The following is a 24,538-nucleotide window of genomic DNA, read 5'->3' on the forward strand; positions in this document are numbered from 1 at the left end:
TTACAGCTTTACAGCCCTGAAACCAAACACCCCCTCATTCTTTCTTTATTTTTCCCCTTTTTTTAAACAAAGGCAAGAGCTTTGCCCTGTGTATATTGATATAGGGCAAAACGCATGTTTCATTTCATATTAAAGGGCAGAACATGGCGTGCCCTACATAACCCGACTTAAATAGGAGTAATCAATACTGAGTTACTTGTGCATCACAGACCAGGTTCCACCAAATCCACATGTGACCAACTCCGCGAAAAAAAAAATGCATCTGAATGGCACTGATGCTCTGTATCAGCGTATGTCGTATACCCTGTCCGCCAATGGAAGGGAACGGAAGGTACGCATTTGTTCGCATAAAACAAGCACTAGCTTCCTAGAATTCTAAGATTATATAACGCTTCATATGGTAAAAGCATCACCGATGGAGCTTATTAGGTGATTCGAAATCACCACTTTTTCTGAATCCACTGGTACAAAACTGCTCCCAAAAGCAAGTCACACGAGTCTATTACAAGGAAACTTCCAGGATGTGCTCAGCCAGCAAACATCACTGTCTGAATCCTCAGAACACTGCTGCGGATGGTTTTAAGATGTTATTCTTGGAGGGAGCTGCTATGCTACCATCATTCACTTCAGTTTTGTGACTGCGGCATGGATTGCATCTGCAAGATGCGGAATGGTCCTCCCGCTCAAACCAGCCATACTGATCCTCCTGCAAGAGAAATATTTGGCTTGTAAAGATGAGCTAAAAAGGAACATTTAGCAAAGGAAACTACCATAGAAACAGTAAGATAGATCATCTACTGTTATAGAACTAAAAATTATATAGTTTGTATAACTGCAGACTTAGATCATACAAACATAATTGCGAGTGTTGCACAATAGCTAAATTAGACAATTACCCATCAGATGTCATGTAAATGTGGTATTCCTGCCTCATGAAAGCCACTTGATCACTGTTGAGCCCAGTGAAAGTGAACATTCCGATCTGCTTAATGATGTGACTCCAGTCTCCAGGAGTTTCTGCATGATGTTATCATGTCAACAATGATTAATATTTCTGACAATGTACCTCACTTTTAGCCATAGAGAATGGATTCAGAAAAAGGGAAGAAAAACTCCTTTTTAAAACAAAAATATTGAGCAATCATAAAACCCAGATCAACGAGCCAAATACGCATTGCAGCTTTTCCATGTAAAACAATGTCCTTCTATCATTAAGGTTATAAGTGCAAGCCAAGTAGAATCATATAAATGCTTTAAAAATATACTATTGGTTTAGTGCACTATTTGGAATTCAGGGAACTTGTCTCAGGAGCTTGATTAATCAACTCGAAAAAAATAGAATATAAAATTTTCTCATAGCCAAAGAAAATCTAGTTTAAAACAACATTACTGCTTTGACAGTAAGAAACATTAGTCAAAATTCAATTGTAGCATTCACAGAAAAAAGGGAAATAACGCCTCCAGATCAAATAAACATAAAGACTAAACATAAACAGAATTAGTCAAAATTGCTGTCAAAACAGAACTTGAAATAAACGTAAAGACTAAAAGGCCAATGATCAAATTTCTTTGTACATAGCATTAGTTATGTACTTCCAGCAAGGACGATGTAGAGGAGTTGACAGAAACTATTACCTCTCGTTTTCAGAGCATCAAAAAGCTGTTGCCTCATGCTAATAATCCTATCAGCCATGCCCTTCAGCTCCACAGTCCATTCATTGAACATTGCACTAGTAAAAATATAATCAAAAAGAACTTAGCACACACTTTTATTCCCTGAATCTGCCTCTAGGCATGCCTTTCTCAACATAGCTCACTTTCTATGGTTGACTAGAATTATTATGACATCAATGTTACCTGTCCTTAAGTATGGTAGCCACGATAGATGCACCATGAATAGGAGGGTTTGAATACATAGGCCTAATTACAAGCTTAAGTTGACTTTCAACCCTGACAGCTACATCAGCACTTCCACAAACCTGAAATACAAAGTTACATTCCGTTCAGTTTTTCTATGCAACTAAATAGGATATTATTATCTGGGTCGGCATCAACTTAGAATCAAAATTTAATTTCAACAATTAAAGCATCGGTGGCATGTGATTGACAAAATTGAAAGAGATATTTGGAGCTGGAAAGAATAAAAATTCACTGTCCTACTTTCGTTTAGAACTTCCCACCTTGAAAGACTCTCAACCTCATTAAACATCTCCAATATTTTTTGGAGACAAGACAAAAAAACAATTATAATACTTGAATTGTAGCCATCATGGCTCATAGTGATTATATCTCTTACTAGTAGTAAAATAGCCAGTGTGAGATGAAATAAAATAGACACACAAATTTCCATGCATGACAGGTACATCAGTTGCTACTATGAACAGCATGAAGATGACAGCAACCTCGGTCAAGACTACGAACAAAGTATGGGCAAGCCACAAAGCTGAACTTGACAAATATTAGAGTGAAGATATCTTACTATGCTTAAAGCACCGACACGCTCTCCATACAATCCCATGTTCTTAGCGTAGCTCTGAGCCATGAGCAATTCACCACCATCAGCAACAAACATGCGCACTGATTGAGCATCTTGGTCAAGACTTCCACTTGCAAATCCCTGAACAAATAAAGCATAGCAGGCACAATAATGAAGTCAAAGTCTATTTTGAAATAAAATGTCGTATGGACAAAAACCAATGGAATTTACGGCTACAGAAAGAAAAATTAGTATAAGTATTAAGTATAAGAACTAGAAGTATAAGTATTAACCAATGTCATGCTTCCTAAGAACTAGAAGTATAAGTATTAAGGATGCCAATAATTTACCTGATAAGCGCTATCAAAGAATGGCAGCAATGCTTTTGATCTCATCAACTGCCTGATCTGTTCCCACTGGTCCAAAGTTGGGTCTACTCCAGTAGGGTTGTGGGCACAAGCATGAAGCAGTACAATTGCACCTGAAGGAGCTGAACCGAGATCTTCTAACAGCCCTGTAACACGAAAACACATCCTTGATCAAGTCAGACAGGTGCAAACAATCTTGCAATTAATCTTCTTCATAAGAACAAGTTCCTCCATGGAAAATTGAAATTGGTACCTTGGAAATCCAGTCCACGGGTTGCAGGATCATAGTAGCGGTAACTCCTAACAGTCAGGCCAGCTAAAGTGAACACTTTGGGGTGATTCCCCCAGGTTGGCTGTGGGATGTATATAGTGCGCTGGAGAACACGTTTATAATTTAGCGATCATACTTTGCATTGTAATGTAGAACCATATCAGTATCTATGAAGGAGCCAAGGCAGATTCCTTACTTCATGATAATGCCTTGCAAGAAATTCACCTCCCACCCTTAAAGAACCAGTTCCTGACAAGCACTGAACTGTAGCCACCCTATTCTCTTGAATGGCAGGACTGTTCCAATAAATAGTATAATCAGTTTTGTGAATTACCTAATACAAGAATAAGCCAAAAGTAGCAAAGGATCTGAAGAAGTTATCTTAGTGAGATAATTTTACTGTTTGTTACAATTGGTCAAAGGTAACAGATGAGGAAACCATATGACCATATATATTCTTGAGAGCAGGAACGCACCTGTCAGCACCAAAAATAAGCTTAGCACTCAGCTTATTGAAATCGGCCAGTCCAGTGATCGGCAAATACTCCTTAACACGTGACCTAGTCAAAGCAAATAATCACAGGTAAAATACAACTGGGAATATCATCATAAGTTTGCTGTAAAAAATAGTCAATGGTTTTTTCTTCCTGTAAACCCATCCAAGAAATTGTCTATACATAAAAAAAAATGTATACTGTGTACACACACAAAGCTGCAGACCTGCAGTACTCGTAAATTAACATACTGTGCCCCTCACTAAAAATATATATCTAAGTGGTAATAATGGGCCAAACAAACTAGTGGCAGTGTGGCACTGATAAGGCAAACCCAGTTGGATACCCAGCACTGCAACAACATCAATCAATCCTACACGCTAGTATATAACAAAAGCAAAGCAAAAAAATGACCTGAAATATTATAAAAACAGGTAGGTAGAGCAGGAAAGGTCACTAAAAGACCAAAGGTCAACAATTATTTTCGTAGAATAAAATAAGTCAGCCGGACGATTCAAAGCAAGAATGGTGCCAAATACTAATATATTATTAGTACATAACCTGCAAGCGTTCGCAAAAAAAGTACATAACCTGCAAGCTAGGTGGAGTATACCGTATTATCTACAGGTTAGATCTAGAGGCAAGTTGAACACGGAATCTGTACACTCAGCCAGCCTAAAAAAATTCCCAGGTCCGAAATCATGCGGATCATCTGGTTTTCAAATCAGACTTACGGGTTGTTGATCAGCATCTGCTCAGCGCGCCTGACCACATTCAGCACCAGGGGCTTCCCTTCCTACTCCGATCAGACCACAAAATCGAAGTCAAATCCACCACCAATCCAATCCAAAATACGAAGGAGCAAAAAATCAATAGAAATTCCCCCAAAACACCTTACCTCGGTCCGGTAGGCGCCGACACCGAGATTGACCTTCACGGGGCTGGGATCCTTGTTGTACGCGACCGTCACCTACCACAACACCAACGGGAGCACCGATCAGGTCGAGCGAACCCAAAAAACCGCGCGATCACGGCCGAAACCGGTGAAGACAGAGATGGGGAGCGGGAGTGAGATCGGGAGACGAGAGGGGGATCTTACCCCGAGGATGGGGTCCTCCGGCGCCTGCGCGAGGCCAGCGAAGACGGACGACGACGCCATGGTGGGGAAAGCTTGGAGGGAGGAGTCGGCGTCGGCGGCGGAGGAGGAGGTGCTGGTGGTGGTTGCTGTTCGTGCGGAGGAAGGCAGTAGGTGGCGCACCAGCGTACTTAACCTGCGGTCGGCGCTAGGCTGCGCCCCGCGCACGTTAGCGGATGGCATCGTGGCCCAAGCTAGGGTGCGCCGCGCGCGTGAAGCGTTTCTCCCCTTTCTGGCGCGGCCGCGCGGGGGAAACGAGGCGGGGGAGCGTGGCGTGGGGGGGGGGGGGGGGGGGGGGGGGAGCGGCGTGCGCAACCGGGTGCGGCCGCCGAGTCGCGCCTGGAAAAGGGAAAACGGCGGGCGGCCGCCGCGGATGACGTGGATAGCTGTTTCTCGCGGGGCTCGTGGACGCGAGTATGCGGCGTCGAGGCGAATGCGTGCGCGCTATTCTTTGTTCGATGGTGGTGCCGTGGCCCGTGGCAGTGTGGCACGACGACTTTTTATATAGGCAGCTTGGCCCGATCCGTCAGGGAAAGCGTACCGTGGCGGCAAGGACCAGCTCCACGCCTCCACGAGGTAAGGCCCGAAATTTTGCGACAAAGGCCGAGTTTAGTTCTAAACTCTTTAAACAAAGGTTCTGTTTAGATTCCAATCTTGTTCTATAAATTTTTAACTTTTCTGTCATATTAAATTTTTTTATACATATAAACTTCTAATTTTTCTGTTCTATTGTTTTAATTTATTCAAACTTTCAATTATGGTGTAGAATAAATACAGCCAAACTTTCAACTTTTCCATCGCATCAAAACTTTTCTACACACATAAACTTCCAATTTTTCCGTCACATCGTTCCAATTTCAACCAAATTTCTAATTTTGACGTGAACTAAACACACAAATTGGAGAACTTCATTTAGAGCAAGTTTAATAGTATAGCCAACTATTAACTACAAATCATCTATAGCCAATATAATAGTCAATTCATACAATAGTTGCTTACTATACTATTAACAAGCATGGTGGCCTGCGCAGATTGCGCGGCTAGCATCATTATATTTTCTCTCATATAATAGTATATATGTTTTCTCATTATATTATTAAAATATATTACAATGACAACATAATTTTAAATTTTGCAATAACTTTACGAAACTACTAATGTGTAATAACTACTCTAGTCTCCTCTTCTAATATTCCTTATTTTTTAATTCTGAATTTCAGCTATTTCTAAATTGTATTTCTATATGGACTATGCTTTTTCTTTTTCTTCGATTAATGTGAGAATTTCTAGGCCAGGAGAGCGAACGTGGAGGCCTCTTTTTTTTCCGAATTTTAGTTAGTTTTAAATTCCTATATGGACTCTATACTCTACTTCTAATATTCCTTATTTTTTTAATTCCGAATTTCTATTATTTTCTTAATTGTATTTCTATATGGACTCTATACTCTACTTCTAATATTCATTATTTTTAATTCCGAATTTCTATTATTTCCTAATTGTACTTCTATACGGACTCTATACTCTACTTCTAATATTCCTTATTTTTAATTCCGAATTTCTATTATTTCCTAGTTATATTTCTATATGGACTCTATACTCTACTTCTTCTAATGTTCCTTATTTTTAATTCCAAATTTCAGTTATTTCCTAATCGTATTTCTATATAGAATCTATACTCTACTTTTAATATTCCTTATTTTTAATTCCGAATTTCAGTTATTTCCTAATTGTATTTCTATATGGACTCTAGTCTTCTCTTCTAATATTCCTTATTTTTCAATTCCGAATTTCAACTATTTCTAAATTGTATTTCTATATAGACTCCAGTCTCCTCTTCTAATATTCCTTATTTTTAATTCCAAATTTCAACTATTTCCAAATTGTATTTCTATATGGACTCTGCCTTTTCTTTTTCTCCGATTAATAAGAGAATTTCTAGACCATGAAGCGAACGTGGATGCTCCTTTTTCTATTCCTTTAATTATATAATAGATAGATACCTGGTCTCACCTGTCATACGCACATTACGTCTTGGAGTTCATGCTGCAGCTGGCTATAGTTCTGCAGTCCGCTGCTTTTCTCTCTCTTTTTTTTATCTCTTTTTATCCTGCTTATAGACGAATTTTTATTGTGTTTGAGTTTTTATTTTCGTGTGCACACCCAGTGGCGAAGCCACCGGGGGTGCCGGGGTGGGCCTGGCACCCCCATCCCCATGCACCGTAAACCCCCCGGGTGATTAGGCATCTAATCCATACAATTAACTCATTAGTTAGTTGCAAGTTGAGCCTATACATAACTGACCAATAGATTTTAGCTTTACGTGATTACCTGAGTTAACGTAACTAAGTGATGTGGTTGCAAGTCTCCAAAACTAAAAAGGATGAATAGCAATGATGTCTTGTCATTCATGTATTCCGTAAATTTGGTGCTATTTAGTTGCCTAATTTTAAAAAATTATTCTTTTGGCGACTACGCATATTAGAGCGAACAAGAGGTGAGGTGAGGCCAATCTGCTACTCAGCATGAACTGAGCCATCAAGATCCACACAATTGTCTACCGTGGGGTTTACCGAGGAGCTGGTGAGTTCTTACATCTCGTGGCCAGCACCCCCTATCACTAAATCCTGTCTTCACCACCGTGCACACCTTTGACCAGCCTAGTTGTGCACTGTTGCTACCAGCGCTGCACGCAAAATTGTTGAGAGGGAGAAGGGACTTGGGAAGCGGCGGCGACGACGTGCCGAGCAGGAGCGACGCGGTGGTCGGATTTGTAGAAGATGATACGGGCTCACCGACGCAGCGGCCCAACGTCATCGGTGTGGAGACGTGATATCATTACGTCTTGGGCTGGTCTTTACGTTTTGTTGCGTTCCATTGCAACGGATATGATCGAGTTCCAAGAAACCGCCCATGGCACGGCTCTCTGCTAGTTGCGGTGACCATAAAGAAGTCTGCAAGACGGGGGATTTTTAACGCTTAATTGTTGACTTTACAGTACCGTGTAGTTCTATAGTACGAGTATCCCTTTAGCTGTACACTTATGTTCATGGTAAGTCACGATGCAAATTTACTTTGCAAACATGGTCACGTGGAGTCGTGGAGTATCATACGAATAACGAATCCGAAGTAGGAGTAGAAGATTTCCGCGTCCCGTGGACTAGAATTCCTCCTCGCACGAGTCGCACCCCAAGGCTTTCCTGATGTTACGCAGAGTGGAGGAGACCAGGACCGTCACGGCCTCCACCGAGTCCGGCGAGAGCGTGGCCGCCGCCGCCGACGGGCTGGCCGGGACCTGGAACGCCACAGTAACCAGCGATCCGGGCCCCGAAGCCTCGCCTCCCCTCCTCGACGCCGTGATCACCGCCGGCTTGGACTCGAGCCCGTCCGGCATCACCGAGATGAATCCGCACGGCAGGAGGTGCACGCCGCTCGACTCGTGCCCGGCGATGACCGGCTGCAGCGCGGCGGCGTCGATCGCCGCGTACGCGATCGTCGACTCGCAGGGGTTGGTGCAGACGTCCTGGAGGACCCACTTGCCGCCTCTCTCTTCTTCTTCTTCCGGTCGAGCGGCCTGCAGTTCATCCATCCGAAGGAAAGCAATAATGTACGTGTCGACGAGATGCACATGTAGCTGCCAGGGAAGGTTAGCTTACGTAGGCGGTGACGCAGTTGGTACGGTCCTTCCCCTTTGCAAGATTCACGCGGCTCTGAACAGATTTTCCGGGTAGCATCACGTCCCACTACAACAATTTGATTAGTGAGTCAGAGTGTGCATAATGTGCATGCAGGGTAAGTTGAAATGCGCGCAGCGGCGGCTCACCTCTGGTCGCCGTGATTCATCCCTCAGTAAGTCGAGGAGAGCCGTCGGATTCACCGGCAGCCACGTCGACGCCGCGGCGCACGCGATCAGCCCCTGCGGCTCGCCAGGGTCGTCGCCGGCGTTCTCCCGGGACGTCAGCCAGATGTCGTCGTCGCCACCGCCGCCGCTGCCTCCTTTCGGCGCCCTGCGCCACGCCATGTCACGCGATCCGCCGGTGGTGCGGCAGAGGCTCGACGTCATCCGGTGCGCCAGTTTCAGAACGCTCCTCCTGCCCGCGAGCGTGGAGACCCCTGTGTACGGGAGAGATCCGTGAGACGGCCATGGATGATGATGGATCACGCGGCGCTGCATGCGACGTGTCAGTAATGGTTTTACCGGTCGAGTCCCTCGTTGGAACGTTGGTCGCCACGGCGAAGACCATCCTCTCGCACTGGAGCTGGAGCGCGGCCACCCAGCGTCTCGCGCCGAACGCCACGCCGCTCGCGGTGACCGCCCGGTACAACGGCGCGACCGTGCACCGGCGGCATCTGGTGTGCTCCACCCAGGTCATCTAGTCAAACCACGGTGCAGAGATTTGGTTGAAAGTTGAAACGGCCGTACGCCAGCTTGAACCATACTGTGTTCTACGTATATACCTTGCACCGGCCGTTGTTCTGCTCTTCGATGAGGCAGCCGGATGGGTTCTTCCAGCACCTGACCGCCGACGACGCGTGGACGCCAGTCTCAGACTCGTCGAAGGACACGTCGACGATCGCCCATCTCTCCGCGGCCAGCTTCTTGCAGTAGCGGGCGAAGTACAACTCCCTCGTGGGCACCATTGGTGTCAGTGTCTGAAGCTCTGCATACATCTGGAAACCATATCGAGCAAGGTATGACACGTTTAGCACTATGAATTTCGTCGGTCAGAAGCAGAGAGACACAAGACGGGTCACCAGTTGCAGGACGCCGTCTCGGCCATCGTCTTCGCGGTTGCTGATCATTTCCAGCGTCGCTGCCTTTGAGATCATGGTAGGGAATAGGTCCTTCCACTTGTCCTGCACAAAAAAAAAAAAATCATGCAAGGTGTATGCATGTATGAGCTAGTGTCCGTGTGTTCACAATATCGGCATATCGCCATGCACATACCACGTCCATGAAAGTGTGCACAAGCTGCATCGTGTCAAGGTAAACTAGTCCACATTCCCTGGAAGCCTCAACCGTCCAGCCGGCCATCTGATCGCCGGAACCAACGTGGTCGCGGCGGAACAAGCGCACGTACTCGTCGTAGTTCAGAATGTCCCTGCCGGTCTCGACGCCCCGCACCCACACAGGCTCGCCGGAGGAGCACATCCCAACCAGCTCGTCCAGCGCACGGGTGGCCAGCTCCAAGATCCTCGGCTTGTCGTCGTCGTGGCGTAAGAAGCCGCCGTCGTGGTCGTGCAACGGCGGGCTCCTGCTGTTCGTCTGCATGGCGCCCGCGGACGCGGAGCACGGCGGCGAGGCGACTCCATCGGCGGCGGACTTTCCTGGCGTCCCTCGCAGCCTCTCTATCTGAAACAAGTTCAACATCGCCAGTTCGCCGGAGTCAGTGTCTTGCAGTGTAGCGCACTGGAAAGGACGGGCGCGGCTTCGCGGCGGCGGCATACAAACCTCAGCTTTGAGCTTGGCGTTCTCGAGTCGCAGCCGCTGTTCACGGGTGTCCGCCGCCGTGGCGGCGGCGGCGGCGTCGCTGGAGGTTGCCACGACGCCGCAGTTTAGGCAGCGAGATGGCTTCTTGGCGAGCTCTCTCATCGCGCGGTGCTCGTCCTGGAGCTTCTCCAGCTCGGACTTGAGCAGCGAGTTCTCGTGTCGCTCCTGAACCGCCTGCACAGATCAAAATCCCCATGCATTCATGATTCATTTGCTGTTTGCTGTTGATCGGTGGGACGAGCACACTGGTATAGTTAAGACTGAGCACTAGTAATTAACCTTGATCTGAGTTCGTCGGTTCTGAAACCAGAACTTGACCTGGCGTGCAGAGAGGCCGAGCTGCTTACTGACCTGCTGCCGCTGCCTCTCATCCGGATGTGGGGACTCTTTGAATAGCCTGCTCATTCAATCGATTCAGAACAAAATTCCATTTTGAAAAATATTTTCATGTCAGATCATTGAGGAACTACTGGAACGCTTGCTTAAACTAAAAAAATCTCCCTCTCATGCAAGTTCATCCTTTCTGGGCCTGGCCCTATCTGATCCATGGGCCTGGTGAAGCACCCCTTTCACCCGCGGCCCAGGGGACAGGAAACACCTGACGCTGATATTCACGCAACAGAAATGGAGGAAATTCTCACGCTTCCATGATCCTGATTTGTTCGGCGGTGTGCCTGTGGTAGTTCTTCCTCCTCCTCTTCTTATTACTACCCTCTCCGTCGTCGTCGTCATGGCCGCCGTCTTCCCCAGAGCCACCGCCGGACTGGGACTGGCTACACCCCGGCCCCGCGTTCTCGCTGCTGATCTCCACCGCCGCCTCGCCTGCAGCCTGCACCTCCTCGTCGCCTTCCTCCACCCCGTCTCCACCCGACGCCGCAGGTCCATTTTTCCGGCCGAACACGCCTGCCTACGCACGTACATAAACACAAACAAGCACACAGGTGATTAGGTGAAAATTTCAGACAAAATGATCTACACAAAGATCGGGCCGTCGATAGAACGATGTGACGAACCAGTGTGAGGGAGAGCGCCGGAGCTGCGAAGAAGTCCTTGGTTCGTGGCCGCGGCCGGTTGGTCCCCATCTCTCTCTGAACTCTGAAGGCTAAGCTAACACTAGCAGATGGATGCTGTCTTTTGTAGGGCTTAGAAAGCTAGGGTTGATCGACCGGGCAAGACGGCAATGGCGTAATTGAAGAGAAAGGGAACAAAGAAGTTACGTGAGACCATCAGGAGGTAGTACAACTGTTCTACTGGTACTAGATACATGGCATTTTACAGACCGAGATGGAGAGAAATGGCAGACAGGCAGTTAGGGATTTGAATGGTAGTTATCTACGTACGCGCGGCGCGGGGCGTGCATGCAACCGGACGGTGCTTCTTGAATGAAATGCGTGAGCCGGTCGATCGATATGATGTTGAGCGGGCTCATCGAATTGGCATAGCTTGTGGCAGGAGCTTACTACTTAATTAGTAGTTATGCGAGTGCTTTTAATTAGTCACATGATGGGCCAGCTACCCTCAAGAATGTCGCGTAAAAAGCGAAATTCCTTTATACTACTACTAGTAGTAGCACGCCACAGTACAGTACGAGAGTTGATTCACACCGTTATGAGAATTACTGCATGTATATATATGATATATCGGGATTCGGGAGTTGATTTCTCAAGCACAAAGGAAAAGATGCCCTGAAGTACTGAACGTACATGTATTTTTCCTTGATGATGCAGAATTTGCTGAATTCGTGTTCAGGTTTCCTTTTTACGAAGTCATCGGAGGGGAGAGATTCCTCACCTGAATCTTTGTCATTGATAATAAGGAGACAGATTAAAGTTTGTTACATGATATTGAGAGTTTGTAGAGGGGAAGAAAAACTAGCTTTCCAAGCAGATATTACTGCTCGATCCTTCAAGTTTGTTACATGTTCAGGATGATCGGGCCGAATTTACTGCTGGCACAAATGCAAAGCTAAACATACATGATGGTCAATGGACACTGGTTTGACAGAAATTGGGGATTCAGTGATATTAGGTTGTACATTGTTGCCAATCAATACTGAATTCATTAAAGTATGCGTGCATATATCCAGTCTCGAGCTATTCCGGTGGCGCTTTTGGCTCTTACGCATGCCGTCTACCTTTCCTGAGAAATGACAAGATATTGCTGCCATGATTTGCCTTCTTCCTGTGTTCAGCTAGAACAATGGGAACGTCCTGCAAACGGGCATCTTGTTATGCTAAATTGTCACAAAAAGGGTAGCACGCTAACTGGCTAGTATGAAACTATTCGCCAGCGTTTTGATTTGGTAAAGTAAATAATGTTTAAAAACATATTTTTTAATTTGAAAAAAAAAGGAGCTCTTTGCTCTTAAAGAGAATACCTCTGCTCTGAAAGAGAATGAACTCTTTGCATCCGTTGTTGGGCTTTCAGAGTCTGTAGTTGCCACCGAACGTTCTCTCCCTAAAGACAAACAACATCATGAAAATAAACAAACAGTCAATCTACCACAAATATCAAGAGAGAAAGCTTAACACATAACTCGGGATAACATGCAGATGCTATTATTATACGGAAAACAAAACTATAACTGTGGTAAGCTATAGTCTATAGAAGGTTGATGACAAATCTATTCCATGCATAAAACATACACACTTAGGAGAAAAAAAATGTACAGATTCCTCTATCAGTTAGTTTGTGTCATCACGTAATACATGTTGATTAGGGATCTTCACAATTTTCTTCAAGTTCATAACACAAGGAAACTAGACAATTATGATCTCATCAGAAACATATCAGAATTTCATATAACATTTCTTCTAAGATTTACATAGTTACTTGTAAAAAAAAACAGATTTACATAGCTACTACTTCCTAGTTCTTAAATTGAAGATAGTAAGGAGTACTAATCAATGAGAAATGTATATCATACACTGAAAACAATAATAAGCATACATATCTTCATAACATGAGCAAGATACCGAATTTACCAATGGTTGACTGAATATCATATGGCTTGAAAGTACGAATTGCTCCAGGTATGGTTGGGCTGTTGTACTCCACAAATTTTACATCATCTTTCCTGTGTGCAGAACTACTAATGTTATAAATCGATATGATGCAGGTCACATGCTATAATAGTAAAATGATCAAAGGAAAATTTTAGTTGGCATAGACCTGGAGTTAGCACCATTTTCCTCTTTGGTTCCTCCAGTAGCTGTAGTGAATAATATAGTTAGTCAATGATAACAGAGTTGAAGCTGTCCAAATGACCACATATCAGCAACCCTTTTTTTTATAAGATGTAATGGCGACAGCACAAAATCAAATGAGTTAGAGAATTTACATTGCGAGAGGTAACGGCGATGATACTGAATGGCATCATTGTCCCCACGTACGGTCAATAGTTTGAGAGTAATTGCATACTGTTCACATGTCAGGAGCCTCTGGTACCATGAACATGAAGAGACTAAAAATTAAAATAAGTGGCAGTACTAAAGTGTCGTTTGATCGATGTTCATCAGCAGTAACCATGAACCGTTCACTTTCAAAATCTATTACACTAACTTCTTGAAATTGGAACGGAAAATTTATCCCTGAATCAAAGAACGGAAAAAGTTGAAGGAGTACAGGATCTTCACTTGCCTTTTTTAGATAATGAGCTAAGTTACCTAATCATATTAAAGTACTAAGCATTTAAGCAGTGAGTACTCTGTTTCTTTCAACTACTTCTTCATCATTGAAATGGTTCAAGCTACTAGTCATGTTGCGAGCTACTAGTGCTATTTTCTGTAACTACACTGACTCTTATTGTCATGCGAAATTCACGGAAAATAGGTTCAGTCGACGGATGTCCTGACCTGCTTCAAGAAGTTGAGCTTTTTCTCTGTTTGCGTGATCTCAATCTTCTCCTGCAGCTGTTGCTCGAGCTTGGATGAGACGGTCCCCAAATGATCAATCACCGCTACAATCGCGTCGCAGATGTAACCTTTCGTGCTCTCCAGAATTCTTCAAGCAAAACAGTGGCAAGTGAGAGGACATGTTAGGCACGAGAGAAACAAAACAGTGGCGGGAGAAGTGTATAATTAAATGTGATAGCTGAAGCTTTGCACTGACAGCTTCTTCTTCTCGGTGTCGAGGAACGCCTTCTCGCAGCAGTCCGCCGCCTGGTGCAGCTGGGAGCGAAGGTCCTTGAGCTCCTGCGGATCACAAGACCAGCCCAAATGTTCAAGGTCAGAGACACAACGCACACGGGAGACACGATCGGGGAAGAAGGCAAGAAGGCAAGAAGCCAAACAAGTGCTCAACTCTCAGCGCGCCGTCGAATCCCGCGGCGCCGATGAGCGACGAGGACCTGCCGAACGGCGCCGCGCCGGACGCCTCCTCCTGCTGCCGCCTCCCCGCCACGCCGTCGACGCCGGCCTCTGCTACCTCCATCTCTCTGCTCAGCCCTTCGCCAGTTCACCCTCTCTACACGCGAGCGTAGGATGCTAGCTAGGACGGACAGGCAGGCAGGCAGCAACGGAGTGGGCACTGCTCGGTCGCTACTAGGCCAAGTAGTGAATAGTAGTGATGGTGATGATGGAAGCTGAAAATGGCATGTGCAGACGCGCGGGAAAGAGGTTCGCCCGTCCCGGTGACAAGAAGGAACCAGGGAGGAAGACGACACGGGGGGCTGCGCCTGTGCGCGCCAGGCGGTCTCGTGACACCCTCCGTGGCGCGGCGCGGCGCCGAGCGCCAACCCGGCGTGCGTGCTCGAATCTATCGAGCGGGGCGCGGTGGCAGCCGCGAGCGACGCGTAGCGAAGCAACCGAGCTGGACAGAGGCGACACCGCGGCTAGTCCGAGGAACGTGGGGGCGCGAGAGGTGGTGGAGGTGAGTGAGACTCGAACGCTTGGACGGCGCCACGCTGCGCCTGTGCACGGGCGGGGTCACGGGGGGGCGTGTACTGCCGTCCTGCCGGTGCCACAGGGATCACAGCCTCAGTCGCAGGTGGTCTCGGACAGACAGATTCTCTCTTCCGCGAGAATTTTGGTTAAAGCTCGCCGTCGATTGTACGACCCCGATGTAAGTTAAGGAATCCGATGTTTGTTTACTGCTCGTTTAGTTTCTACAGTATTATGCAGAGTTACAGGGGAGCTTGCAGCAGTGCTGGTTTGTCGTTATCGTACAGATTCCAGTTACGTAGCGCTCGTAGTATAAATAAAGGAAAAAAATATGGATTTACTAGAAAGAAATGTTCACACATATCACGCGTAAAATCTCAACGTTAGCTAATCAAATCATAGTTGAATACGAGTTTTATAAGTTATATCGTATTTAAAATACAGTTGCAATGTAGTTATACTTTAATTATATTGTAGTTATATTTTTTAACGAATCGGTAAGCTGCCAATTTCATTGAATAGAGGAGGAGTAAACTTTACAAGAGTGAAACAAAAAACAAAGCTCAGGGCCTTCAGTTCGAGCAATTAAAAAGAAAGCCAACTAGTTACATTTGAATGTTTTTACTTAAAAAAACTTGTGACGGTTTAGTTTTTTAATATACTCCAAAAAAGATACAAACTGAAACATCTGTGTGTCACTAGTCAGTCACTATAAACCTAGCGAAATCTGAAGCTGTATCCCAGCGTGAACTTCCCCGGTCTCCCGGACAGGCAGGCGGTACAGTAATACTCGTAGAATGGAAATTAATCAGAATATCTGCAGAAGGCAAGGGGCAATCTGCAAACCTGCCAACCGATGGTGCTTTCGTGGACGAGGAGCCTTCCACTCGCATCCGCTGCAGCAGACGAAGGCCAAGCAGTAGTTCTTCCCAATATCCACCGCTCGCGACCTCCGCAATTCCACCGTATTCTCGGGGGAAGCTAACCGCGATGGCCTCTGCTCTCGCCGTTGCTCGGCCTGCGGCTCTCGTTCCGCGCGGCGGCAGCGAGAGCATCACCGGGAATCTCCCCATGCTGCCTGCAGTGCCAAGCACCAGATTTGTTTCAGGTGTTTTTCTTTTTAATTTCCTCCAAGGGTCCCAATCAATCTCAACCTTCTCTTGCACTTCTTTTTATATTGTTGTTTCTTTGCAAACGAGCCATTGAGTATCATGTGCTCTAATGTGCTCGTATGCAGGGAGGATGAGGAGTCGCAATGTCGTCGCTGCAAAGGCTGCGCAGGACAGTTCAGAACCGTCATCCGGGAGCGTTGTGAAGTATGTCCAGAGTTCGGTGAGTTTTTTTTATCTCTACTAATCAATTTGAGCTTTGAGGTAGATAGTAAGTTCAGGAACCCTGATGACATTGGCAATTTTTTTTTTTCTGACGCAAGTTCAGAAAGCTTCGTTGTACGCACTTACGCTTCTGATCAGCTTTCACAGTCTGCTACTTTACCTGGAGTAATTATGCGCTGAAGACAACTTGATACCATAAATTGTTCTGAATTGTGTTTGAGGCACCTGATTATGTATGGAGGTTCTCATCATACTTTTGTTTCCTGAAAAAAAACTGAAACAGTTCAGCACTCCTGAAGACCTCTTTGCTCTAGCTGGTATAGGATTTGCAGGGATTGCCGCATTATGGGCTTCTATAAATCTTGTAGAGGTAACTTCCAGATGATCTAGCTTCAAATGTGCAGTTTTTCGATTGTTGGAATAAGAGCGTTTTCATGATAATACAATAAATCAACTTCAGGTCATCGACAAGCTTCCTGTTCTCCCTCTACTCTTTGAATTAATTGGCATATTGGTTGCATGGGTAAGTTTTAGGCAGCGACTATTCTCCTTTATGAATTATATTTTCTAATCTTATGAATCTTCACTGTTCAACTCTTTGCAGTTGTTCATATATCAAAACCTACTATTCAAGCCAGACAGGTAACTTTGTAATCGCCATATATCACACTTGCAAAAGTTTACATGGATCTGTTTGAGAAATGGCTCCATTTCTGTATATTTACATAGCAGATGCTTCCAAGCTTGAAAGATCTAACTTGCTTTGTATCATTAACAAGCCCTTAGAGATCTTACTTTTTTTGAATCATTGATGAGAAGATACTGATAGTTTGATATACTTTACGATGAAGTTCTATGGAACTTTCACATTTACACACAACATAACGTCAATTTCTTTTTGGTTTGCTGCACTATGCCTGCATACCTGCACCATTGAGAATACTGGATATATATTGAACTGGCACCGTACTGACACTTTATAATGCAGCTCGGGACATCTGTATTATCGTTCTGAGCACCATAGTTGAAGAGTTTCTTTTGTTGCACTTTCTTACTAGCCCAGTTGTTTTTCTGCAGGGAAAAGTTTCTGAACAACATCAAGAGTTCCGTATCTCGCGTCTTGGGGCAGTAATTTGAGGCAAAAATGGAGCACAAGCAGCCTTAACTCTTGCCGTCGTGATTCGCTTTCTTCAGGCCTGGAGAAACCAATGAATATTTAACTGTATGTGCAAAATGTGAGAAGCTTGTTTTCGCCATTGTCCACTCAAGAAGCAATGTCCATTTCATGTACAGGATATAGTGATATCAAGTGTTCTATTAATAGAAAAAAAAAGTCTTTCTTGATCCCTGCTCCCTGCATTATTTTCAACAGAAAATTGCGGCTGATCGATATGATATTTAAGGATAAATCCATGAAATAGACGTCTCCACTTTCCAGTACTCATATGCATCCATGTTTTGCGGCACATTGCAGCGGAATAACTTCATCGGAAAAGAGTGTTACAGTATGAACTGAAGGCAAATTTGGAGATAAGATGGTTCTGCAATTCTGCTATTCTGGTAGTTGCCAATAGGATGAAGTATGGCTTCACACTTTCACAAAAAAGTTTGAAGCGTAGGTGAACCAGTCTGGAACTATTACCATTTACAACCAGCCACAACCAATATGAATTAATCGCGTAAAGTGGAATAATCTCATCTAAAATACTAGCATGGTGATTGGCAAAATTTCACGAGGGAAATGGTAAAGGTAAAGGAACAAACAATGTAGACACTAAGATAAAGGCTAAATGCATATTTATGACTAAGCTAACTATCCAACATTACACTTATTTTTACCAATGAGAACAAATTGGAGCTTTCTTGAACCTAAGACAAGAATGAAGACTGATACAAGCTTCTGATCAACATGTTAGAGGGAGAAAACATGATTCTCTTGACCATGCTTCCCAAAATACAAACCCCGGACACCTATGTATTTTCATGCTTGGGTTTTTTGTCCAAATGCCCAGTTGCGGAGTTTCCAGCAGCAGGATGTCTACTGGAACTCTGTAGAAATGTTTTTACAACAGGTACATCTACTTCTTTTGAATAAGGTATTCGTGAAACACCATTCGCCTGCATGGGATGGGCAGGCACTTCAGATTTGATTGCCATGGAAAAGTTCTCCTCTGCAAGGAAGAACCATCAGGATCAAACTGTACACGTTTTACAAAGCAAAAAATGGAGAAGTTCAATAATTCTGTATTAGCATGACACATGGGAAATTTCGATGTACCTTTCATTCTTCCGAATGTCACAAGCTTATGGAGACAATCACGGAATTCTGTAAGCACACACCTTTCTTGTTCTGCAAACAATTCAGACTGGTTCTGGTTGACAGGTGCTGGCTGCTGCGGAACTACATTTTGGGAAGTCATAAACATCGTGTCTTGTTCATCACACATCAATGCTAGTGTTCCTGGAGACATTGGCCTATTGGATTTCTGATCATCATTGCAATCATGTTTAGACTCTTCTAGAGAAGCTTTGCCTGCACGAGTTCCTCCAGTTGATGGGTCATCAGCTGATGCCTTTTGATTATTTGGATCTTTATTGTTTTCTTCTCTGTCATGGTTTGTCGATGCTAGGGAACCTCCAATCTCACCTTCCCTCTTCCCTCCCATCTCATCTTCCTTCTCTACCACCTTATCTTCCTGGGATTTCTTACCTGTTTCCCAATGAGACAGTTCCCAATGTATGAATGTGGTCATGCCTTATATTAACAAACATAAAACATGCTAATAAAGACTTGGTTATCATTTAAAAACATCAAGCATAACTATGATAAAACCATCACGCCTATTACAGCATGGTTTCAACAGGGAAAAGACATTAACCCTGATAACATTGGAAGTTACAGAATGGTGTTAATGGGATGCATCATGCACCAAATCAAGCCTGGAATAGCTTCATATTCATTTAGGGTTCCAAAAGAAATCTTATAAAACCATTTATTTGAAATACAAAAAATGGAGAGGAAGCAGCACATGGAACCCTATAGTGTTGGGTTTTTTCTCTCTTCAAAGTGACCAACAGATGGGGCATTTAACTATTTGCCACTTTTAGATTTGCCGTTTAACAATTTGCCACTCACGTGTCTATGATATGTGGGCCCTCATTTGTCTAAGATATGTGGGCCCATGTGGCAAATTGTTAAATGCTGCATCTAAGAGTGGCAAATAGTTAAATATCTTCACTGCGTAGGTATCCAAAATCCAAGCCCAAGAAAAGATGAGAGTTGAACTAAAAGCTTATGTGCTAGTGCAACTTAGTTTTCAAGAAAAGTAAAACATAGTTTGAATCTGGAATGGTAAAATGAAACAAGGATGTGCAGATTAATTGAAGTTGATTGAATGGCTCTAAGCCTCTAACAAAGATTAAGTTATGTGCAGTACAGGATGCCCATGAATACTTTCTCAAGCAAATTAATAAAATCCCAAAATGTAAGACCAGCAATACCAGCGTATGCCTTTGCAGCATTTCCAGATACAACCACCAAAAGCTTGCAAAGTTCCTTTACGTCTCCTGGTTGGACAATATCCGCTAAAAGAGGCCTATAATGGAAGGGTACAAAGCCATCAACAAAAACAGGTATGATTGATCTTCTCAAGGAAAAGTGATAGAAGTTGACAGTTACCTGTAGGTGACCTTAAAGGGCCCCAATGTTGGAGGATGCACAGGCTGGTTTATTGGAAGCGGGCCATCGGATGGCATTCCATTCTTCTGATAAAAAACCTAATTAAATCACAAAGAGTATACAAAAAACCCTACCAGAACCCTGAAATAACTGTTGCTATTAGCAGCTTATGATTATCTGGGTTAGTCCAATTTTTTGGTGAATCTGTTGTAGAGGAATTTGTATCCCTCAAGAAAATATTTGCATACTCATTTATAAGTAGCAGTATATGAGGAGTTACCACTTCTGTATCACGGAGAACTAATAACTCAAAATTTATCTATAGTACAGTTGTTGGCCCCTTCAAAAGAGCAGTCCAGTGCATAAATTGCTGGTACAAACCCAAGAGTGAGGTAGATATTGTGTTAGTTGTGCTAAACTGATGGGGATGTCAATTAGAAAGGTATGTAATGTAACAGTGGGTCGTTGTAAACGTGCGGCACTGATACAAACGGAAAGTCCTTTTCCTTTCTGATCAAAAAAGCAATAGCGCTAGTCAATAACTATCCTATCCCTCAGTGCCACACATCTGAAACACCGTTCATCAGATGACTTGTATGCATGGTATAAATAATTTTTTTTTGATGGAGCAGACCACTTCCACCCATCACTGAAGTCAATACCTCAAAAACACAAAGCTATGCAGTATGCACAGACGGAGGTATTAGGGAAAAACTGAACTGCCTGCTGAAATCTAGAAATTGTCATTACCTGAGGTACATGATTAGTCCTGTGAGCTCCATTTTCCTTGGCCGAGTGGTCAAGGGAAGGATCTATGTGCTTTCTCTTCCTGGATGTGGAAGGAGAAGAAAAGGCTGCTGCTCCAATAGCACCATTTACTGCTGCATTTGCTGCTTGCTGCATGTGAATGGAATTTTTATGATCCCCTTGGAAAAGAGCTTTTCTTTCTTCACTCCCTTCGAAATTCTTGCAATCCATACACTTGCAATTTTCAGAGCAAAGTATGTTAGCTTGGAAGCACTCACAGTACTTCTTGAGACAACCTGACTTCTTGCAGTGGCACCCTTTATTATGCTTCCCAACTAATGGAAGATCACCAGCCGCCTCCTGGCAATTTCAGGGACTAACATTAAGTACACGCATCATAGCAGGGCAAATCAGATAATGAGATGTACAAAAATGAAACATGGCATCCAAAAAATACTCGACCAGTTGGGGAAAGACCATGTTCACAGCTTTTCATTAAGAAGAAGAAGCTTCAACCAATCCGACCGAGAAAGGCCACTAAACCCAGCCCCCCACACGTGGACTCGCTCCCTATGGATTGGTCCTTAACCCATGCTCGTCCTCCATAGGTCAATTCTTAACACGTTTTTATGAGGGGCCAATGAGTGACCTTTTCTAACTAAGCTTGAAATTCGCTCCCATGGGGAGTCGAATCCAGGACCTAGAGGTGCTACTTGAGCACTGTAACTACTAGGTTGCATGCCCTTTTACTGAAATATGGCATCCAAACTGTAAATTTCTTAGTTGTAGAGAGTAGCAATTTAGTTCCTCATTGAACTTGTGTAATTTCCCAAGCCTTCCCCTGTTCTACATTTGCATTCAATTAGTTTATAGCTTCATTTCGATTTTCAAATGAGAATTACATGTGATTGCACCATATGCACGGACATTCCTTGTATGAATCATTAATACTCCAGAAGTAACGGACATCAATTATTGAACACCCTTAGCATGTATATCTAACTACTCATTTAAGACATGGAACTCAAAACATACCATATTATTCCGGTTAGCATGCGGGCTACTCCCAATCTTAGGCCTGAATGCATCAGGGTTGCGCTCCAATGTAGCATCAATAGCTTCACGCCTAGCAGTCTCGTTCTTAACATTATTAAAACAGTTGGAACAGTTGCATCCATCACAGTAAACACCCGATGCAAAGCATTCACAATACCTAAACATAGAAAACCATGAGATCCAGATTGATAATATCAACTATCAGTACACAAAACCTTACAAGCATAGTGAAAGAGGTACCAGAGACAACAGAGGTATGCGTTTTGAGTCTACAGTGGAAATCGAACAGAAACGCATTAAACTGCAGAACCAAATCATGTTCATGTACCGTGAATCAGATGAACCACATTTCTAGTATACATCGTTTTGGATGCATATTGGAACTTAGATGGTAAAAGCCAGAGCCCAGAGCTAACCCATAAGTTTTTCCGGATACATATATAATATAACATTTTATAATTATCCAGACCAGCTAACTTGCGACAAGTATATACTAGAGAAATCTTACAATACCATAAGATCAAGTATTTGGTCACACTGTGAATGCTATTGGTCAAGTTTGGGACCATGCTATTATCATCCAGCTTTTTATTAAAAAAAAGGATTGAGCATCCATCTATATAAGCTTTTGGATTAAAAGAAACTCAAGACAATTTCACTTTACAAGTTTACATATGTCCTAGCATCTGTAGCAAATAAAATAAACTCTTTTGGATCCAACGTTATCCAGACTAGAGTTACTCAGAAGGGTACTCCAGTTGCAACATTGCACCGTTTTCAAGCTAAGGCATGTAATCTGACTTACAACTTCAAACATTTGGAGTGCTTGCAGTTGCAGCACTTCTTCTTTGTCGGGGTGCCATCTTTCCCTTCATAAAGCCGTGCCCGTGGTGGCTTTGGTGACTCTGGTTTCCTACAATACAGATTCAAAGCACAATAAGAACATCTTGGAACATGACGCAAAATAACAAGAGAAAAAATAGAAATAGGGAATTTGCATCAACTAAGATCGTAATAAGAACGAGGGTAATATCAAATATAGATGCAAGTGAAAAAAAAAACAAAGGGTCCATCCTTCCATTTCCAAGGAAAGATAAGGGCAAAGTAAAATCGAAACCAAGTTTGAAACTTTGGCTTACAAACAAAAAGAAAAAGAAAAACAGTCTTCCTCCGATGAAATGAATCACCAAAAAGGAGTTAGAAGAGAGAAATTACCCAATTGAGAAGTAAAAATGTAAAGCTTGATGCTAAACATAAATCTAGGTACTGGCACACTCACAATGGAACGGCGACCGGTGGCCGCGGCACTGGCTGCGGCTGCGCCGGCCGAACCTGTGGCACGGGCACCGCCACGGCCACCGCCGGCCGCGGCAGCGGCACATGCACCACGTGGTGCGACCGCATCACCGGCAGGCCCCGGGGATGCAGCTGCTGCGGCACCCCCACCGGCAGGTGCGCCCTAAGTTGCTGCGGCTGCGGGAACCCCACCGGGACCGCCCTCGGCTGCAGCGCCCTGGACACGGCGGCCGCGGCCGCCGCCATCGCGGGGTTACCCGCCAACGCCGCCGAGGTGAAGTCGAGCTGCCTCACCAGCTTCTTAATCGGCGGCTGCGACGACGCCGCGGGCACCGGCGCCCGCGGCGGCGGCGGCGGCCCTCCTCCCCCCTGTTGCTCCTTCCCCGCCATCTATCTAATCCACCCAACCCCCACGAAGCTACCAGATCAACACGCCGCCCCTTCTCCCTCCCTCCCTCCCCGCCACACCTATCGAAACTCCACTCCACCCCACCCCCACCCCCAATTCGCCGCAGCCGCCGAGGCGCGCGGCGAGATCGCGGCCGCCGTCGCCAGATCGGGGGCAAGGCGTCCCCGCGCGGCCGGGGCTGGCGAGGCTGGATTCGCCGCGAGCTCCCCACGCGCGCGTGTTTGCGGCGGAGGGGTAGGGAATGGCGGATTTCAGAGAGAAGAGGAGTCTCCGAGTTGGGGATTAGTGGATTTTCCCTCTTGCTGCAGCTTCTCTCCTCCCCCTCTTCTCTCTCTTTCTTTCTCCACCCCCTTTCTTTCTCCTCCCACTCTTCGCTTTCGAAATCAAATTCATATTCTACGGCCGGATCCTGGGGGCGTGCGGGGATCGGACGGCGGAGCGCGGCCGGGCCACATCCTGCGGCTCGAATTCATAGACGTTAGGTTGTTGGGCCGCTCGCCGTTCGATTCGACGGGGTGGGGGGGTGGCTGAATGCTTCCGCCCTTCGCGATGAGGTGGGCGCGTTACGCGTCACTCGCCCGAGTCCACCGCGGCTGACGCGTGGGGTCACGGGCGCTGGAGCTTTCGGTGGGGCCGCGCAGCCAGTGGGTGGGGTGACGTGGGTGGGCCGGAGATCGGGCCTTCTTGCGGCGTCGGCGTCGTTGATGTGATCCGTCCTGTCACACGTGGAGTTTGTTTCTCTGGAAAGTGCTGGTGGGTTTGTTATTCTCCATGACGGGTGGGACCAGGCGCGGGTGATGTACCCACCTGTCATTGGTGTAAATAGATGAAAGTGATGTACACCGTGCGTTATGCTGAATCTCTTGTGGCGGGTTTGAAAGATGTGACTTGCAGTTCTGTCAGTT

The 24,538-nt window shown here is 45.1% G+C and overlaps 5 protein-coding genes across 6 annotated transcripts; 1 reads left to right on the forward strand and 4 right to left on the reverse strand.

Annotated features, from left to right (window-relative positions):
- Positions 1–398: 398 nt before the first annotated feature.
- On the reverse strand, positions 399–4,997 carry LOC127772140 (aspartate aminotransferase, cytoplasmic). The gene is made up of 12 exons (XM_052298133.1): positions 4,709–4,997; positions 4,508–4,579; positions 4,344–4,405; positions 3,592–3,675; positions 3,312–3,411; positions 3,098–3,218; positions 2,827–2,990; positions 2,480–2,617; positions 1,858–1,979; positions 1,636–1,730; positions 897–1,017; positions 399–706 (listed from the first exon to the last, which is right to left on the reverse strand). The coding sequence occupies exons 1-12, from the start codon at positions 4,925–4,927 to the stop codon at positions 622–624; spliced, it is 1,383 nt and encodes a 460-aa protein (XP_052154093.1). The 5' UTR covers positions 4,928–4,997; the 3' UTR covers positions 399–621.
- A 2,704-nt stretch (positions 4,998–7,701) lies between these two features.
- On the reverse strand, positions 7,702–11,314 carry LOC127760343 (homeobox-leucine zipper protein ROC9). The gene is made up of 11 exons (XM_052284582.1): positions 11,246–11,314; positions 10,874–11,139; positions 10,512–10,629; positions 10,194–10,406; positions 9,690–10,094; positions 9,497–9,598; positions 9,200–9,412; positions 8,940–9,114; positions 8,565–8,854; positions 8,398–8,484; positions 7,702–8,315 (listed from the first exon to the last, which is right to left on the reverse strand). Exons 1-11 carry the CDS (start codon positions 11,312–11,314, stop codon positions 7,902–7,904), a joined length of 2,352 nt encoding a protein of 783 aa, XP_052140542.1. The 3' UTR covers positions 7,702–7,901.
- A 640-nt stretch (positions 11,315–11,954) lies between these two features.
- On the reverse strand, positions 11,955–14,945 carry LOC127768596 (probable protein ABIL5). The gene is made up of 8 exons (XM_052294209.1): positions 14,535–14,945; positions 14,343–14,425; positions 14,087–14,234; positions 13,573–13,672; positions 13,404–13,443; positions 13,217–13,308; positions 12,610–12,689; positions 11,955–12,442 (listed from the first exon to the last, which is right to left on the reverse strand). The coding sequence occupies exons 1-8, from the start codon at positions 14,661–14,663 to the stop codon at positions 12,350–12,352; spliced, it is 765 nt and encodes a 254-aa protein (XP_052150169.1). The 5' UTR covers positions 14,664–14,945; the 3' UTR covers positions 11,955–12,349.
- Positions 14,946–15,980: 1,035 nt separating this feature from the next.
- On the forward strand, positions 15,981–17,790 carry LOC127784418 (protein CURVATURE THYLAKOID 1C, chloroplastic-like). The gene is made up of 6 exons (XM_052311718.1): positions 15,981–16,220; positions 16,350–16,444; positions 16,730–16,816; positions 16,907–16,969; positions 17,051–17,088; positions 17,524–17,790. Exons 1-6 carry the CDS (start codon positions 16,103–16,105, stop codon positions 17,576–17,578), a joined length of 456 nt encoding a protein of 151 aa, XP_052167678.1. The 5' UTR covers positions 15,981–16,102; the 3' UTR covers positions 17,579–17,790.
- A 438-nt stretch (positions 17,791–18,228) lies between these two features.
- On the reverse strand, positions 18,229–23,655 carry LOC127784405 (protein tesmin/TSO1-like CXC 5). Of its 2 annotated transcripts, none has more exons than XM_052311706.1 (8): positions 23,208–23,655; positions 22,734–22,841; positions 21,908–22,085; positions 20,876–21,232; positions 20,126–20,208; positions 19,948–20,042; positions 18,725–19,156; positions 18,229–18,617 (listed from the first exon to the last, which is right to left on the reverse strand). In XM_052311706.1, the coding sequence occupies exons 1-8, from the start codon at positions 23,612–23,614 to the stop codon at positions 18,418–18,420; spliced, it is 1,860 nt and encodes a 619-aa protein (XP_052167666.1). In that variant the 5' UTR covers positions 23,615–23,655; the 3' UTR covers positions 18,229–18,417. The 2 variants fall into 2 exon arrangements, with proteins under 2 accessions (XP_052167666.1, XP_052167659.1); XM_052311699.1 differs by having other exon boundaries at positions 20,126–20,211; positions 23,208–23,654.
- Positions 23,656–24,538: the final 883 nt, after the last annotated feature.

The sequence above is a fragment of the Oryza glaberrima genome, chromosome 1 (assembly GCF_000147395.1).
Source record: "Oryza glaberrima chromosome 1, OglaRS2, whole genome shotgun sequence".
Taxonomy (NCBI): domain Eukaryota; kingdom Viridiplantae; phylum Streptophyta; class Magnoliopsida; order Poales; family Poaceae; genus Oryza; species Oryza glaberrima.

What these genes read in the sequence shown, in the direction of transcription:
- LOC127772140 (XM_052298133.1), bottom strand. Translation starts at nt 4,927, where the DNA reads ATGCCATCCGCTAACGTGCGCGGGGCGCAGCCTAGCGCCGACCGCAGG. An exon ending in CGGAGGACCCCATCCTCGGG is followed by an intron (nt 4,580 to 4,708) that starts GTAAGATCCCCC and finishes GTGTTGTGGTAG; the next exon opens with GTGACGGTCGCGTACAACAA. An exon ending in GCTACCATACTTAAGGACAG is followed by an intron (nt 1,731 to 1,857) that starts GTAACATTGATG and finishes TATTTTTACTAG; the next exon opens with TGCAATGTTCAATGAATGGA.
- LOC127760343 (XM_052284582.1), bottom strand. Translation starts at nt 11,314, where the DNA reads ATGGGGACCAACCGGCCGCGGCCACGAACCAAGGACTTCTTCGCAGCT. An exon ending in TGCACACTTTCATGGACGTG is followed by an intron (nt 9,599 to 9,689) that starts GTATGTGCATGG and finishes TTTTTTGTGCAG; the next exon opens with GACAAGTGGAAGGACCTATT. An exon ending in ATGAATCACGGCGACCAGAG is followed by an intron (nt 8,485 to 8,564) that starts GTGAGCCGCCGC and finishes AAATTGTTGTAG; the next exon opens with TGGGACGTGATGCTACCCGG.
- LOC127768596 (XM_052294209.1), bottom strand. Translation starts at nt 14,663, where the DNA reads ATGGAGGTAGCAGAGGCCGGCGTCGACGGCGTGGCGGGGAGGCGGCAG. An exon ending in GATTCGACGGCGCGCTGAGA is followed by an intron (nt 14,426 to 14,534) that starts GTTGAGCACTTG and finishes TGTGATCCGCAG; the next exon opens with GAGCTCAAGGACCTTCGCTC. An exon ending in TCGCCGTTACCTCTCGCAAT is followed by an intron (nt 13,444 to 13,572) that starts GTAAATTCTCTA and finishes TATTCACTACAG; the next exon opens with CTACTGGAGGAACCAAAGAG.
- LOC127784418 (XM_052311718.1), top strand. Translation starts at nt 16,103, where the DNA reads ATGGCCTCTGCTCTCGCCGTTGCTCGGCCTGCGGCTCTCGTTCCGCGC. An exon ending in AAGCACCAGATTTGTTTCAG is followed by an intron (nt 16,221 to 16,349) that starts GTGTTTTTCTTT and finishes GCTCGTATGCAG; the next exon opens with GGAGGATGAGGAGTCGCAAT. An exon ending in TGAAGTATGTCCAGAGTTCG is followed by an intron (nt 16,445 to 16,729) that starts GTGAGTTTTTTT and finishes AAACTGAAACAG; the next exon opens with TTCAGCACTCCTGAAGACCT.
- LOC127784405 (XM_052311699.1), bottom strand. Translation starts at nt 23,614, where the DNA reads ATGGCGGGGAAGGAGCAACAGGGGGGAGGAGGGCCGCCGCCGCCGCCG. An exon ending in ATGCTAACCGGAATAATATG is followed by an intron (nt 21,233 to 21,907) that starts GTATGTTTTGAG and finishes TGAAATTGCCAG; the next exon opens with GAGGCGGCTGGTGATCTTCC. An exon ending in CCCTTTAAGGTCACCTACAG is followed by an intron (nt 20,043 to 20,125) that starts GTAACTGTCAAC and finishes CTTCCATTATAG; the next exon opens with GCCTCTTTTAGCGGATATTG.